We start from the raw sequence: 17,424 nt of genomic DNA, 5'->3' as shown, positions 1-17,424 counted from the left end.
AACAGTATCGTGATATATCGTATCATGGTCCTAGTATTGTGATTTGTATCACATTGCCAGATTCTTGCCAGTACACACTCCTATTCATAGACATTATAGGTGCAAACATTCAAGGGAAACTTATGTTCATTGTAAGAATGCGAGCTACTCTATCGTAGCACATTCTACATCATAGGTGCAAATTGGTGTCATTAAAATGGCCGCATCCCATTTAGCTGAAGAAGTTCAGGCCTTTTCATCGTGGATGCTGGTTCACTGCAGTGCCCTCCTGGGGAAACTAAATGGAACAGAGGTTTTGTTAATGTTATCAGTAACACCTGTACTCTGCCTGCTTTTACAAGCTAACGTTTCGGCTGTGAGAAATATCTATAATAGAGTCAGAAGACCTCCTGACTCCCATTAACAAAACGGACATGAAGTTTGGAAGTCAGTGCATGTTCCAAAATGCGGAGCTGTTCCTTTAAAACCTGCCCAGCGTCACATCACTTGGACTCACTTCTGCAGTCAGTCACTCATGGATGATGTTCAGCTGACACCAAACTGTTATGCTTGTCATCTATCCTTCTTTTCATCCAGTAATACTAGACTTGGCACAATGCCTAATCTTCTCCTGCCAGCGCTCCGACACTTTGGGTGACAAATGGACGGGAGGAAATGAAAAGTGATGGAGTAGCCATGACTTTTTTATAAGTATTTTTAACATTTAATGCCTGCAGACGGTAAAAACTATTTATCCCTCATCTGGTGCTGTCAGTCAGAGCCGCACGTTCACGTAAACAAATGGCAGTGAGTGACATGTGTGTGGACCTGGACACAGTGAAGTGATGTAGTAGACTGTCAGACCGCAGTGACTTACACACTGTTTTATATCGCAAATGAATGAAGCATCATTAGGGCTGAAAAACCAATTACAACAGTCTGTCGTCGTTGGACAATGTTTAAAGAGATACGAAACACCAAAGCGTGTTTAGAGCTGTAAACAGAACCATGACTCATTAATAAAGAAGCACATCAATGCTGGTGATAAAGCACATAAAAAAATTTTTAAAAAATCGACAAAATATGGAAAAAATCTGCATTTTGGGGGCAGAAATAGCTCAACTCTTCATTTCCTGGTTGAAAATAGTCATACAACTTCTTTTAGTATGGTTTTATTTTGCCTATACAGCAAAAAATTTGTATTAAAAGGAAAATCAGGTGTTCAGCCCACCTATCCTTCAGTCATTTTCTACCAAAATTCAGCCATTTTTTGGGCTTTTTACCGAAACTACTGGTTGGATTAATTTCAAACATTTATATGTAGTTTCCTTGATACAGTGTCTACAAACTTTGTTCATAAGGAATTTTGGTTTTTGAAATATTAAAAATTTGCCTTTACTTATTATGGTCCATATTTTGATGGTTCATAACATGGAAACGGTTACATACATCAGCATAGTTCGTACTGAGCACTGATAGGAAGTCTTTCAGTTTGTGGACTTTCAGTTTTTGTTTTTGTTTTTTTTTTCGTTTGGGTCAAATCACATTCTCATTGTACTTTTTGCTAGTGGACCAAACTTTGTAAACTTAAGCACACATGCGACAAACTGCACTGGCATTGGACAGAAAAGTCAGGGGCGGGGCGAATCGGAGATGGTGGGTGTTGATGAAAACAAACATGGAGGTCCTACGTGCAGTTATCGTTTTCGCAATATGTATTTTCTAAATTTATGCAAATAATGCTAACTGTCAAGAATAGCTCATTTGGAGCCAGTTTCGTAATATGGAGATCTGACTAAGGGTACGTTTACACGGCAACACTCCGCAAAGATTTCTCCTTTGCGTTATAAAATCATTCCGCGTTAAGACGAAGCCGCTATGATAACGATCTGCGTTAACATGAGTCCGCGAGGACGGCTGAATACGCTGTAGTGGCCATGCCAGACCAGTAGCTGGCGATGTAGAGCTGTAGTGAAACAGTGGCGGTAAAACACGCGCCTGCGCACAAACGATTTCCGGTTTAGACAGCCTTTAAATGAGGAGAAGAAGAAGAGGCGGACAAACACTATTTACAAACAACAATGGCGAGTGGTCGTACAAAGACGCAGGACTTCTTTGTCTGGACAGATGAGCTGAGCACAGTTAGCAGCACGTATGTTGTTCTGAAACCGGCCATTGTTGTTGTGGTTGTTCCTTCTTTTTCTGCAGCTTTATTGTGTCATAGAGGCTGGCAAACCAGCTTGGAGGTGCATTACTGCCACCAACTGGCCTGGAGTGGGTTAACTGGCGGTTCTTGGCTGCGCGCGCATGTGGTGACATCATATTTTACCCCGGCACGCTCCGATTCGCGTTAACACGGAGCTGAAATGCGGAGCGTATCGATAACATTCCACCCTGGACCCTGGTATCAAAAGTTTCCGGATTCAGGCACTCTAGGCACCGTTTCCATGTTAACAGAAGGCTAATCCGCGATGAAATCTTCCCGGAGTCGACTGAATCCTACGCCGTGTAAACGGCCCCTAAATGTCAGTAGTTCCTTTTCCACTGGACATCTGCACGAAACTTTACTGATATTTACTAAATGTCAAAAAAAAATCACAAATGCGATGATTTGTTTATTTATTATCACGAGATGACACGAGAAGCAACAAACATAAATATGGTTTTGATTTACAGATATATTCATTATTATTATATATTACCCCTCTATCTCATACTAAATTAAAAAATGATTGGGTTTCCTGGTGTGTCCACACATACCGCACCATGTTTCTTTTAAAACTCTTCTTCTTTGCTTGTTGTAACGTCCGTCAACATCTCTTTTTTTTTTTTTTTTTTTTGTTTTATTCACATGACTGTAGTTGTGGAAAACGGTTTTTCCATTGCAGTTTTGTGTGATACACCATTTGCGCTACACCCGAAAAACCACCTCTTGCCGGCGCATAAACTTTTAATCGAAAAATAAGAGTTTTGGTGAAATTGTCGTTTTTCCATTAGGTAAATTAAATTGCACAAGTTATATTCGCACAGTTTGAGGGTCAATGGAAAAGTTGTTTGATTCGAATTAGAGTTTGCATGTTTGTATTCACATCTAAAAAAAAAAAGACTTTGCAGGGAAACAAACTCTGGTCTGTTTTAAACGGACCAAATGAAGCAGGTGTGAATCCACTCTAATATAGCGGCAGAACCTGACAACCTCACAAATTCAAGTTGGTGAGATACAGGGCCATTGGTCCTATTTTAATTTACAGACCCAGACTCACAGGAAGGTGAATAGTTTGTAAAACCGTGGCCTTAATCAGTTAAATTTTTAGTTTTCTTTTGAGCCTGAAATAAAGTATTAAAAACACCACCGTGGCACAACAACACAGGTTGCAGAAGATGTCAAGAATGTACCGTGGAAATATTCTACATGTAGAATACACACAAACAGTGGTTTTAGGGGGGTCTTTCTCAGGTTTTAAAATAAGTACAAAAACTCAACCTCATGTGGTGCTGTGTGTGGATGTCCCTGAACTACTCTAATATCGTTTCCACTTCCAGACATTAGTGCATCACCTCCACCTCAGCCTCTTTTTGACTCGGTAGCTGTTTTTTCAGAATCCTGCAGTGGGTGGAGATCGACCAAGAACTGGGGTGACACAGAGACAGTTTTTTTATGATACTTTTTTTTCATTTTGCCCCATACAGGGAAACGGACATGAACGCGACTTCCTGGACGACAGACGAGTTTTCATCATGGATATGTATAATCGCCACATCTATCCAAGGGATGGATATGCCAAAAGTGAGTCAAAGTTCCGGAATTTTCCTCTCATTTGTTTTTTTCGTGCAGCATGTTTTCCATCGCAGTCAAGTAAATCCAATGTTTTACTAAACAGCGTCACATAATTCCTTTTAGGCAACATCCATACCAATACAGTCACATTTTAACCCATAAAGACCCAAACACCCACTGATCCACCGCTGATCCACTAATCCTATCAAACCATGTAAATAACTGGTATAAAATGCAGTTATTCATCTTTTTATGGTCATCAGATATGACCCATTTGGATGTTCAGAGGCTCCGTAGTTACCGTGGAAACACCGTCATCTTCTACAACATTGTCACTGATCCAACTCCATGGGTTTTACTGGTGAATCAGAGGATGGAGACACTTGTTTTTTTGTTAGGTCAATGATCGCTTTACTGAAAAAGTCACTTTTTCTTCCATTTTCTCTGTCTTTGATATAATAATAATAATAATTATTATTATTATTATAATATACATTATATAGACTAAATGTCCTCTAAAATTAATGTTTATTTGAAATATAGTATAGCAAATTATTACATAGATAGATAGATAGATAGATAGATAGATAGATAGATAGATAGATAGATAGATATTTTATTCATCCCATGGGGAAATTTGCAGGTTCCAGCAGTATCCACAAACTTAAAAAACTTAAAAACAACAATATTAAAAACACAACAGTAAACAAAAAAAAAAAAAAAAAACACTTTAAATTTCCATAAGGAAATCAAAACATCATCAAAAACAAATTAATTTTAGCAAAAAAATGTCTTCGCTTTGAATGTCTGGGGTCGCCACAAATTTGTGATGTTACAATGGGGACACGAGTAAAAAAAGGTTGGGAACCGCTGGTCTTGAGTTAATGGACAATTCGCTTAATTTTTCCAAAAAAATAGATGGATTTAGCCAAAATTAGGCCGTGAAAAGGTAAGAGAACAATATATACAGTAATACAGCTCTGTAAATTTCCCTATTGGATGAATAAAGTATCGATTATCTATCTATCTATCTATCTATCTATCTATCTATCTATCTATCTATCTATCTATCTATCTATCTATCTATCTATCTATCTATCTATCGTTCGATCATTCTATCGTTCTATCTATCTATCGTTCTATCGTTCTATCGTTCTATCTATCGTTCTATCGTTCTATCGTTCTATCGTTCTATCTATTGTTCTATCATCTATCTGTTCAATTGTTCTGTGGATCTTTCTTTCTTTCTTTCTTTCTTTCTGTCTTTGACCAAGCCGTGCACCATTTTTTTGGCCGTGCTTTTCAAAAATTAACTGTCGTGGGTGCGCGGCTCGCTGCCTAATACACTGGTGAGTGTCTCCACATTAGCACTCACTCAGTTTCCACCCTGAAGGAAATCTGCCATTCCAAGTCGGGCTAACGTCTTAATCATGGCTTGTACACAAATGAAATGTGCCAACACTTTAAAGTTTATCTCAGAGGGACCACTTTAGCAGCTTCCAGTCCTCTGTAGACATAATGTCACAGTCCTGCCATACAAAGTCTCCGTCCTTCAGCTATCTTTGCCTGGAAAATTAATTGAATATGACGTCTCGTAATCATCTCTCCCCTTAAGTCTAAGAAATAAATGTACATTCTGTTCTGTTTAAGATAAAAAAAAAACACACACACACACACATATAGTCATAGAACTGCACTGTGGCCTCTAGTGCTCATTCATTTAAACCTTTAAAGTCCAAGGTACATCAGGCCTTTAAAGACCAAAGCATGAACAGTTTGGACCTTTTCTTTCAGGTTTTCCATGCCTGGTTTTACATTGTTCTTTTCTGTTTCTTCAAGACTGAACTTGGAACATGAAGGTCTCCCAATTACCCATTTAATTATTTGTGCTAATTATTGTAAAAGCACTACTGCAAAATGCCATATCTTAAGTGAACTCCTCTATGGAGCCACCCCCCCACCCCCCCCCGAATGTTGTATTTATATTCATTTGTCCGCCTTCACTCTGCCGTTGCATGAAACACTGCAAATAATGCTGCGTTCCAGTCCACCCGTAACTTGTGTTTTTTCAACCTACCGGTGAAAATGCACTGGAATGTCAGTCAAACCTGTGACTTCCCACCCGTGAACTCGTACTAGATCCATATTCTCCCAGTTCCGAGTGCTGAACTGAATGGCGCCCCCCCATGGATGTGGTGTTTATGCAAATTGTTTATTAAAACAAGGTATTGCTCTGATATTATTCATCTGCAAATGTTCTGCATAATCAGCAGCTGCTCTAAGCGTTAGCTAGTTTTCAGTCCAATGAGTGCAAGAATAAACAAGTGTTCAGAGAACGCAAACCTCCGCCAAGCACCTCGAACGGTGTGCATGTGTGGCTCGACTATTTCTTTTTAAATTAAACAGTTTCCAGGTTGTTCCATACAGCAGAAAAAGTTGAAGCTTGGTACCAGTCATGTGTATGTCAAATTATATTAAATTCCAATCAATATTTGTTGAGTTATAATGAACGATGTGGCGTAAATGGGATTTTCAATGTTAAATGGAAATGTCCACAGAGTCCACATTCCACAGTGGATGTGGACAATTTTGTGCCAGATACAAGATATTGTTCTAAGCTACGGGTGGATCAAATTGGAGGCTAATTGGAGTGGTTTTGAATTTTTTTATGAATTTTCGAAAATTGCCCAATGATGAGAGATAGGAAAATTGTAGATGTTGTGACCTTGCTGTGACCTTGAACTTTGGTTTACTTGGCTTAAAATTTAATGGGTTGGTCCCAGGACCTAGGCCTATCTGTGGGTACAATTTGGTAAAGGTGGTTGGAATAGTTTTCCCATAAAGTTGCTAACAGACAAACAAACACACAAACAAACAAACACACAAAGCAAAGTGATCACAATACCTTCTGGCGGAGGTAATTACCAAATACATATCCAAATATACAAATAACATAACATAAAAGGTAGAACAGCTTCTCTTGCCTTATGCGCCGTTTTTCCTCCTCTGTTTCCCTCAAATAAGCAAAGAACAAACACTTCTGGGATAGAAATGATTGTAAATGAGCCTAATGAACAGTCCACCATGCTGGTTTGTTTACATCTAGCTCCCATAATTCCTTGCGCTCAGGCAGTTTGGTGTGACTTGCCTGAAACGCTACAAAGTCGTGAGTCGTGGTTTGAAGCCGTGACTTATGGGCTCAAAAAAACAGCCTGGAACGCAGCATAAAACACAGAGATATAGTGTGTAAGCCCTTTGAATTCTGCAGCTTCTACTTTATCGATGGCAGCTTTGCTCACTGATCCTGGTGCTAAATCTGTCTGAATCCCAGGAGCCATAAAGAGGAAGGTGGAGCTGGACTGGGGCACCGAGGACTCAGAATACCTCCAGAAAGTGGAGCTGCACTCAGAGGGAGCGCTCAACGAGATCCGACCCGACATCATCATTTACAACGCAGGGACAGACATCTTGGATGGGGACCCCCTCGGAGGACTCTCCATATCACCACATGTACCGTAGCTCCACCCATCTGATCTTTCTGAACCTAGAAACTTAATAGAATCGCTTTAAATCAGTTCTTTAGATCAGTAGATGGTTTTGGTCATCGGTGGAAGTTTGGGTCTTTATCGTTTAAGTATCAACAAGATGCTTTAATTACTGGCTCTGACTCCCATTCACAAAATGTCAACGTGTTTTCCAGAAGTCCTAGTCTTGGCTCTTTTTGTTGACTATGTTTGGGATAATTGTTAACTGATGGTAACATTTTTACCATTACCCAATTTCATTGATGGAGAAAGAGTTTTTTTTTTAAATTTTTTAAAATTGTTTTGGCTGTAAAAACAGTCGTCATATAAGTTTTTTAAGCATCAAATTGTAAATCAAAGTAGGACCCCCCCCCCCCCCCCCCCAAAAAAAAAAAAAAAAAACAACCCCACATAACATGACATTGCTTGGATTCATGCATCATAACAGAAGAGCATGCACCATCTTTTCCATTCCAATAACTGGGTGGAGGAGCAGATCTGATGTCTGATGGTAGATCTGCCAGGCTCAGCTCAGTTTGGTCACGTTAGCGCATGATGGCGCTAAGGACATGTTCTGGTCTCCTATAATTGCGGAAAAAAATTATTAGACCACCCCTTGTTTTCTTCAATTTGTTGTTCATTTTAGTGCCTGGTCCAACTAAAGGTACATTTGTTCAGACAAATATAATAATACCAACAAAAATAGCTCATAGTAGTTTAATTTCAGTGCTGATATCTATCAATTTAACATCTTTTCTTGATAATAACCAAAATCACTTCAGTTCTTCCATCAATATCTATGGCATTGTACTGATAAAAACAGTGCTTTTAGACATTCCAGGTTTTCTTTTCTGTCTGTTTCAAGGGGAAGACACACAAACCTGATTTTCAGCAGTCGGATGTCGTTAGGCAGTCTGGCAAGGTCGGTGATATGAGTCTGTTTGGTGTGTTCTCTGCGATCGGCCGTCGTTAATGTCGTCTGCTGTCTTTTTGGCCGATTCAACATGTGTAATCGTCCACTACCCGTCGTTCAGTCGGACCAATCTGATTGGTGGAGGGATAGGCGTAGACTAGTGAATCAATGAAGGAGAAGTTTCCATGTGAATCCAGCTCTGCCAAAGGTACTGCACACTATTATTGTCTTCTATAATACTGGTCAACAACAAATTTATTGTTTAAGTTTTTTAAGCTGATTTAGGATCATTTTGGTGTGCTGAATCCAAAATTCACATTAATTTTGCTCAATCAGGTCAACTTTCTGAACTATGCTACATATTGGCTTTTTAACATTTTTGCTTACATTTATGGGCATTTTCACGTCATATGACACAAAATTCTTTCATATTTCTTGCAATAAACGAGTTCTGAAGATTTTACTTTTGCCAATTTATGATTAATGTTTTTTTTAATATTACAGGTGAATGAAATGACTTCGACTAGAAGATCTTGCAAAAATAAGCCTGACGTATTCTGCTACATCTGCGGTGAATACACCATTGTACCTAACAGGAATCAAGTCTCAAGTTTCATAAAGTGTGCTTACTAATCTTATTTTGGTATTAGTTATTATATTTTGTGAGAAGATCAAATTTTTCAAAATCAAATTAGCAAAAAAACCTGACCTGATTGAGAAAAACAGATATCATTTTTGGATTTAGCGGTGCAAAATGGTGCTAATTCAGTTGAAAAAACCTAGACAACTTGCAAAAAACATTTTTTGTAACCCAGTGTAATAGTCCATTCACTGCTCAGATCGGATGTGAATGAGTGACAGTCAGTGTTGACTATGGACTTCATTCATTCCATGAAGTCAACACTGTTAGCATTGTTAGCATTGTGTGTTTTCTCCCCAGTTTTCACCTGTGACATCATTCTTCTTCCATCAGTAGAAGCCCTAGAGCTGACAGCACCAGTATCCTCTTATTACTAACCATCCGTTCAGCAAGTACAACAACAACAACAACTCTTCTGGATGACTCAACACTCTGACAACAATGACTGATGACAGCGAGCTCTGGGTTTAGAGAAATGTTCCGTCATTTTCTGGTTTTACGTCGTGCGTAAGCGCAGAATGTACTCTGTAGTCGGTAGTCGTTTTGGTGTGTTCTTCACACTTTTTTGACCATGTTGGGGAGATGGGAACCGACTGATATTCGGACCACTTTTTCTGGCAATGATCGGCAGTCGGGTTGGTGTGTCTTCGCCTTTAGTCACATGACACACAGGAGTTAGTACTTGATTGCACAACCATATTTTTTGATGACTCTTGATGGTCTAATAATTTTGTCTGCGACTGTATGGTATCAGAAGGTGGATCCTTGTAGGAATCAAAGATTCAACTATTTCTGAGTGAGTCTATGACAGTGGGGCAGGTAAGGACAGAAGGGAGACAAACCCTTTGTCAGGAAATCTGTAGGCACACTGAGACCCAAAACTACACAAATGTGGATTTATTACTTCCTGTGCAGATATTGTTCTACCACTGATCCTGCAAATTCCAGAAAATAATTGGAGCAAACAAGGCGAATGTGCAGAGTGTGTTAGTGAGCCTGGTACAGTGTTGTGTGTTGCAGAGCTAATTTGTGTTTCCAGCTGGTAAATGGCCTGAAAAAGAAAAAAAACTGTTGCTTAACGCAGCTTTAATAGTGATTATTTTAAGTTCTGGTGGAAACACGTGTCTGTGCCATGCTTAATAATATTTCAAATCAGTCCTTGTGTTACAAATTGCTCCGTAATAAATGAGATTTTTTTTTCTTTTTTTTGACACAAGCTGTTCCCACTGTCGAACAGGCATGTTTGTTTCTTTCCAGTCCCTCCCATATGTGTCATCCCGAGAGGCCGAGTGGAGCAGTGAGATATGGGAACGGGCTTCCAGGCCTCCCCTCCCTCCTCAGGGGACAATCACAACATAGACAGACACGTTCGCCCGAAGCCTGACAGAATCCACAGCAACAACAATTACCATCAGCAGCTTTCGTGGATTTACTCACAAACCGGCTTCTCTCTGCTCTTTGTCCACCAGGGCATTGTCAAGAGAGATGAGATAGTGTTCCGGGCTGCGAAGCGCCGCGGTATCCCTATACTGATGGTGACGTCCGGGGGGTATCAGAAGAAAACGGCGCGCATCATCGCAGACTCCATCCTTAACCTCCACCGGCAGGGCCTGATTGGACCGGAGGCGCTGGAGGGGGAGGGGTCGTCGTCGATGGTGACCAGTATGATGTGCGGCCCGGGTTCGTCTGGATCCACGTTCACTACTGTTTAATGTGTGGCCTCTGCAGCGAGTCAGCGCTTAAGTAACTCCACCCACCACAGTTCCTCATGATGGAAACGCATTCATTCACACACACTGGAAAAAATCTAAATCTGACCAAGTGTATTTTTCTCATTTCTAGCCCAAATATCTCATCACACTTAAAAGGAGACATAATCACCTAAAGAGGAACTTTTCAGTGAGATATAAGAGCTGATTTATAGGCAATAGCTCTGGAAAATCTGATTTCAGCAAATCTTACCAAGATCATTTTCACTTGTTCCATTGGTAGATTTTTTTTTTTTTTTTTTAATTCATACAAAAAAAAAAATCTGCCAGTGGAACAAGTACATGATTTTGGACGAGCCCCTAATAAGTTATTATTTTTTAAATCCAGAATTTTTTCTGCTGATTTGAGGTTGTTTTCAGTGTTTTCTTTGTTGTTTAACCCATAAAGACCCAGTGTTATTTTTATGGCAGTCCTCTCTAACCTTTCTTTAAGTGATTTATCACCATTTATCATAATATTCTATCCTGTATTGTGCTTTTTTACAGTGAAAATTATGTATTTTCCTATATTTAATTCACTGATCTGAATTAAATGAAAATTCTGGATTTAAAAAATAATAACTTATTAGGGGCTCGTCCAAAATCATGTACTTGTTCCACTGGCAGATTTTTTTTTTTTGTATGAATTAAAAAAAAAAAAAAAAAAATCTGCCAATGGAACAAGTGAAAATGATCTTGGTAAGATTTTTTGAAATCAGATTTTCCAGATCTGTTGTCTATAAATCTCACTGAAAAGTTCCTCTTTAGGTGATTGTCTTATTTTAAGTGTGATGAGATATTTGGACTAGAAATGAGCAAAATACACTTGGTAAGATTTAGATTTTTTCCAGTGAAAGGAAAAAGAAAATTAGACACCTTATCTTGTAATTATGAGGAACGATCCCAACAGTATGATAATTATGTGAAATATGTTGTAATTATGCCATCAGTAGGTCATAATTATGAGAAAAGCCTAATTACTAAGCAGGGTCTCTAATAACAGCCAGTGTTGAGGTCGACAAGAACAAATGAAAGCCAGTTCTAAATTACAGGCCGAGACGGAATTAATATGGATAAACGTTTTGTGTCTGTCATGTGATGAGCACCATGTTCCATTCTACAAGGATGATTTAAGACAATTAACAATATAACCCTCCTTTTAGATCAGATCACTCACATGAAGATTTGTTGTCTGATTTCAGTCACTGCAGGTGTGTGTTATTTGTAGAAACTAACAAACGCAACAGGAAGACAATGTTTACATAATAATTCTGGTTTCCATCCACTGAAACGTTCGACTTCGACAAACTTTATTGATCCACAAGAGAAATTACTTGGTCACAATAGCTCAGTTGCATATAAAAAAACAGTCCTGAAAAAACACTAGCCAAAATAAAAAAAACTTTTTTATTTTTTTTAAATTAATTAATTAATTAGAAAAGCACTCGGAGAGCGCAGACCTCCACCAAGACAGATCAGTTCTAAAAATAAGAATAAGAAAAATCAGCCACAACCTGAACAAAATTGAAGAAATATGTTGAAGTAATTGCTGTAAAATGCAGTTATTCATCTTTTCATGGTCATCAGATATGACCTATTTGGACATTCAGAGGCTCCGTAGTTACCGTGGAAACACTGTCATCTTCTACAACATTGATTTCACCAGTAAAACTCATGGAGTTGGATCAATGACAGTGGATGGACACACTGGGTTTATGATTATTATATTAAATAGTAAATAAAATGGGGAAAAAAAAGGTTTAAAAATAATTACAAACATGAAAAAATAAGTGAAAAAATGACTGAAATTAAGTAAAAAAAGAAAAAAAAAATACAATAAGTAAGAAAACAGTCAAAATGATCAATAAAATGAACAAAACTAATAAAAAAAATAACAAATAATAGGTAACAAGAGCAAAATAAGACACTGAATGAAATTGAAGAGAAAAAAATATGGAGTTGGATCAATGACAGTGGATAAAATGAACAAACATGAAGAAAAAAATGATAATGTGAAAAAATAAGCAAAAAACCGAGTAAAACAAAGTGGAAAATGAAATAAGCAACAAAATGAACAAAAGGAATAAATAAAAGGAATAAAAACATATAATAAATCAACAAAATAATAAGTAATAACAAAATAAGCCACAAACTGAACAAAACTGAAGAAATATGTTGAAATAATTGGTGTAAAATACAGTTCTTCATCTTTTCATGGTCATCAGATATGACCCATTTGGACGTTAAGAGGCTCCGTAGTTACCATGGTAACACCGTCATCTTCTACAACATCGATTCACCAGTAAAACCCATTGAGTTGGATCAATGACAGTGGATGGACACACTTGTTTTTATGTTCAGTTAATGAGAGATTTGCTGAAAAAGTCACTTTTTCTCGACTTTTCTCTGTTTTTGACATAATAACCCTCAACTTTACACAGAGCTTTAATGAGCATCTACATGATCAGCAAAATAAATATAGGAAAATACATGATTTACACTGAAAAAAATGCAAAATAAGGAAGATAATATTATATTCAATGCTGATAAATCACTTAGAAAAAGTTAAATATAGAGAAAAAATCATTTGGGAACCGACACAAAAGTAGCCCTGGGTCTGTATGGGTAAAAAAAAACCCGAAAAAAAGCAGGTTTTTCCATAAAAAATATTAATATAAAATAAGAAGCACCACAGTCTAATAAAGAGACGTCTTATTTGTCCAGTGTGTAATAATATCTGGTGTGGATTTGGAGTCAGCGGTTGTGTTTTTTATTGGATTTCGGTGCTTCTTCTGTTTTTATTTGAATAAAATACCTTCCACTGACTCCAGATCAGTGCTGAGCTTGACGAGGCTCAGCTTTTAACGACAGGATCACAGTCATAACGAGCAGATAAGGGGTCTAATTTTCTAATTTAGTGAATACCGTGCGCTTCTCTACGTGACAACGGTGGTGGTATGCTAAAGCTAATGCTGTCGTGCTTAGGGGCGGGGCTACACAACACTTTGCACCTAAAGAATATAACAAAAAAAGCACCTTTGTGATTTTTACTTTTTTTTTTTTTTTTTTTTTTTTTTTTATGAATAGATGTTATTCAAAGGGAATAATCAGTCAAACATAAAAAATCTACTGAAACAATAGATTCTTTGGCTTCATAAGCTCTTTAATGCCACTAAAAGCGTTTGTTAAATGTCAGTCCGTGGTGAAATCCTAGGTTTTCTGTGTAATGTTTGTACTAGAGACATATTGTTTCATCTCAGGAAATGTAATAATGCCATTTGTGAAATATGTGCTATATTTTAATAGTTAATGAAAACACTCAGATATATATTCCTTCTTTAAAAGTACATCACAGGTGTCAAACATGCGGCCCGGGGGCCAAAACCGGCCCACCAAAGGGTCCAATCTGGCCCCTGGGATGAGTTTGTGAAATGCGAAAATTACACTGAAGATACTAAAGATCAAGGATGTTGAATTCATTTTATGTCAATTCAATCTAAAGTGGGTCAGACCAGTAAAATACTATCATAATAATCTATAAATAATGAAAACTGCAAGTTTTTCTCTTTGTTTTAGTGTAAAAATAGTAAAATTACACAAAAACATTTACATTTACAGACTAGTCTTTTACAAAAAAAATGTAAACAACCCGAAATGTCTTAAGATTAAACTTAAGACTTTCCTTAAGTTCCATTTCTTTAGTTATTAAACTCAAGGAATTGATGTCTTTTAAGACATTCAAAGTCATTTTAAATGCACTACCTGCCAGAAATAGAAAAACAAACCAAAAATGGCAGTTTTTTTTCATTTTCTGACACCAGATGTTGTCATTTTCAAGGAAAGAGCATTAAGGCCATCGAGGTCACAAAGATTCTTATGATCACTGGCTTTGTACGAAATCTGGACATCGTAGCCATGCTCCCTCCACGAATGTCTACGAACTCCAGATTTCATATGAACTGGAAGATTCGTACAAACCCAACTTTCGTAAGAATATTTATGACCTCAATGGCATTAGCGATTTTTCCATGAAAATGACTACATCTGGTCTCAGAAAATGAAAAAAAAAACTGCCATTTTTGATCCATTTTTCCATTTCTGTCACTTTCTTTTTTGTTATTAGAAAGAGAAAAAGAAAATCAATTTTTAAAAAAAATTGTTTTATCTGTTTTGACACTGAAAAAGAAAAAACGAACGAAACAAACTAAAAACACCAGTTTTTTTCATTTTCTGAGACTGGATGTTATTTTCAAGAAAAGAGCGCTAATGACTCAGTTACAAAGATTCTTACGAATGATGGGTTTGTACAAAATCTGAATATCGTAGACATGCTCCCTCCACGAATGTCTACAAACTTTTCCATTTCTGTCAGGTAGTAACTTTCTTTTTTGTTGTTAGAAAGAGAAAACGAAAATCAATCCTTTTTTAAAATTTGGTTTATCTGTTTTGACACAGAAAAACAAAAACGCCTTGAAATTCAATTTAATTCTTCTATTTTAAAAACAAAAATCAGTTAAGCACTATTTTTTTATTTTGTTTGTTTCTGATAATAACAAAAAAGAAAGTTATTACCTGACAGAATTGGAAAACCAAACCAAAAATTCCAGGTTTTTTTGTTTTTTTTTTTCATTTTCTGAGACCGGACATTGTCATTATCATGGAAAAAGCGCTAATGCCATTGAGGTCACAAAGATTCTTACGAACGATGGGTTTGTACGAAATCCGGATATCGTAGACATGCTCCCTCCATGAGTGTCTACGAACTTTTCCATTTCTGTCAGGTTGTAACTTTGTTTTTTGTTATTAGAAAGAGAAAATGAAAATCAATCTGTTTTGTTTTTTAATTTAATATATCTGTTGTAACACAGAAAAACAAAAACAGCTTGAAATTCAATTTCAATTTGTCTGTTTCGAAAGGAAAATCAATTAACCACTATTTTTTTCTTTTTTTTCTGAAAAGAAAATCCAATTACCAACAGATCCACAGACGGAGGAGAAACACGACATAAACGCACATTGAGGATGTAACTATCAAACATAATCTAACAGGGATGATCATGTCTTTATTTTTCAGTAACTCTTAATCATTCCTCGTAATAATTGAGTGTTTTTATCATTATTGCACTTAGCATTTTCATTAATCAACCATCGTGCTTTAATCTGCTGTGATATCAGTGTTTACAAAAAGCCTGATGTGGATTCACCGCAGCTACCGAAGTGTTTTGTCGAACCGAAAACACTGAAATATACGACTGGGTGCACTTTAACTGTTCTGTGTAGTTTGCCAAATGTTCTCCAACTCTTAAAAATGGGTCTGTTCGTGTCATTTCTAGATGATCCGGCCTGTATCAGGGAGCTGTTTTTCATCCTTTGACTTCTACAAATCAGAAAAACAGAACTCTACTAATGATGTTTACACATACAGCAGCGTAGAAGGGGAAAAAATATGCGATCAAGAGGTTAATGTAAGCGCTGAAACAGACACTATAAACGCAAACTCTGTCAAAACTCAAGACTCCTAATGTTATTTTGGACTGACGCATGTTTGTGTGGAGTCAGTTTCTAGTAGATTGAGACAAAAAGTTTATTCAGATCAGTTAGTCCTTGAATACAGCAGTGGTTCTCGGTCTTTTTCTGTGTGGGCCCCCCTTTGGACGACAAAAAAACTCCAGTCCCTTCTCCCCAACCTCATTATAACAGTGGTGCAATTATAAATTTTATTGAAAGAAACATCAATATTATAACAATACTTTTTGCTTTTCCTTGAATAATTTGTTGTGCAAATTAAAAACAGGGTTCCCACGGGGTCTTTAAAAGTCTTGAATTTACAAATCTGCATTTAATACCTTCAAAAATCTTTAAAAGTTATTAACCCTATAACACCAAAGGTATCATATTTGATTCATGAGTTTTGAAGCCCTCTACATGATCAGTGAGATTTTTTTTTTTCTTGAAACACCTGATGTATACAATTAGATACATACAATACACAGATAATCCACCAGGGGGAGGAGTTCATTCACCAGAGGCCTTTCCAGTGACACTACAAGACTGACATTAATGAGGAAGGAGGAAGAACTGGGACCATTTAGAAAAGGAATTAATTTGTTAGACATGTTTTTGTTATATTATGTTTTTGTTTGTTCAGAAATAATAATATTTGAGCATTGAGACCTGATGGATCAAATATGATACAAAACTGAAACTCATACATGGAAATTGATATTTAAAAAAAAAAAATGTTGGCGTTGTTCAGAAGGACCAATAAGACTCCAGTTTCAAAGAACGGGAATTTTCTGTCGATGATTTAATGGTTCAGGCTTTACAGTTAGTCCAAACCGCAAAGAAAGTAACGTTGGTCAACTCAGTTCCACCCATTCCAACCTGACAATTTATGTTGAAATAGGAACTGATTATCGCTAACTTCGCAGCCCCCGGTGAGCATTGAGCACTGGGAATCAAGGTGTTGGAGTAAATAAATGCATTTGTCACAAATTTTTGCCATTATGGTGGTAAAATGGGCTTTAAATTCAGTCATATTTGTCTTAAAAAGTCTTAAATTAACTTGTAGAAATGTGTAGGAACCCTGTAAAAACAAATTTTTGTTTGAACACTACAAATAAACTCAGACTGCCCACTGAGATGATATTTTAACAAATAAAAAGAGGAAATGTGCAATTATTTTACAAAAGAAAAAAGTCAGAATTCAGACTTTTTTCTCATAATAATAACAAAAAAAAAAAAAATTGGACCTTGTAGAAGCCAATAATGTAATAACAGCTGATAACGTAATAAAGGTCCTGAACCGATAACATAATAACTTTTGGCCAATAACGTTATAA

At 37.0% G+C, this 17,424-nt stretch overlaps 1 protein-coding gene across 1 annotated transcript in view; it reads left to right on the top strand.

The window, feature by feature from the left end:
- hdac11 (histone deacetylase 11) overlaps positions 1-10,726 on the top strand; it is a 57,585-nt gene extending 46,859 nt beyond the window's left edge. The window contains exons 9-11 of the mRNA XM_030133567.1: positions 3,670-3,766; positions 7,089-7,267; positions 10,304-10,726. Of these exons, the coding sequence (XP_029989427.1) occupies positions 3,670-3,766; positions 7,089-7,267; positions 10,304-10,546 (519 nt within the window). The 3' untranslated portion in view covers positions 10,547-10,726. The remainder of the gene's footprint in view (positions 1-3,669; positions 3,767-7,088; positions 7,268-10,303) is intronic.
- The last annotated feature ends 6,698 nt before the right edge of the window (positions 10,727-17,424 follow it).

This window comes from Sphaeramia orbicularis, chromosome 5 (genome assembly GCF_902148855.1).
Source record: "Sphaeramia orbicularis chromosome 5, fSphaOr1.1, whole genome shotgun sequence".
Lineage (NCBI taxonomy): Eukaryota > Metazoa > Chordata > Actinopteri > Kurtiformes > Apogonidae > Sphaeramia > Sphaeramia orbicularis.
The sequence above is the reverse complement of the archived record's forward strand: the minus strand, read 5'-3'. Positions and strand labels throughout refer to the sequence as shown.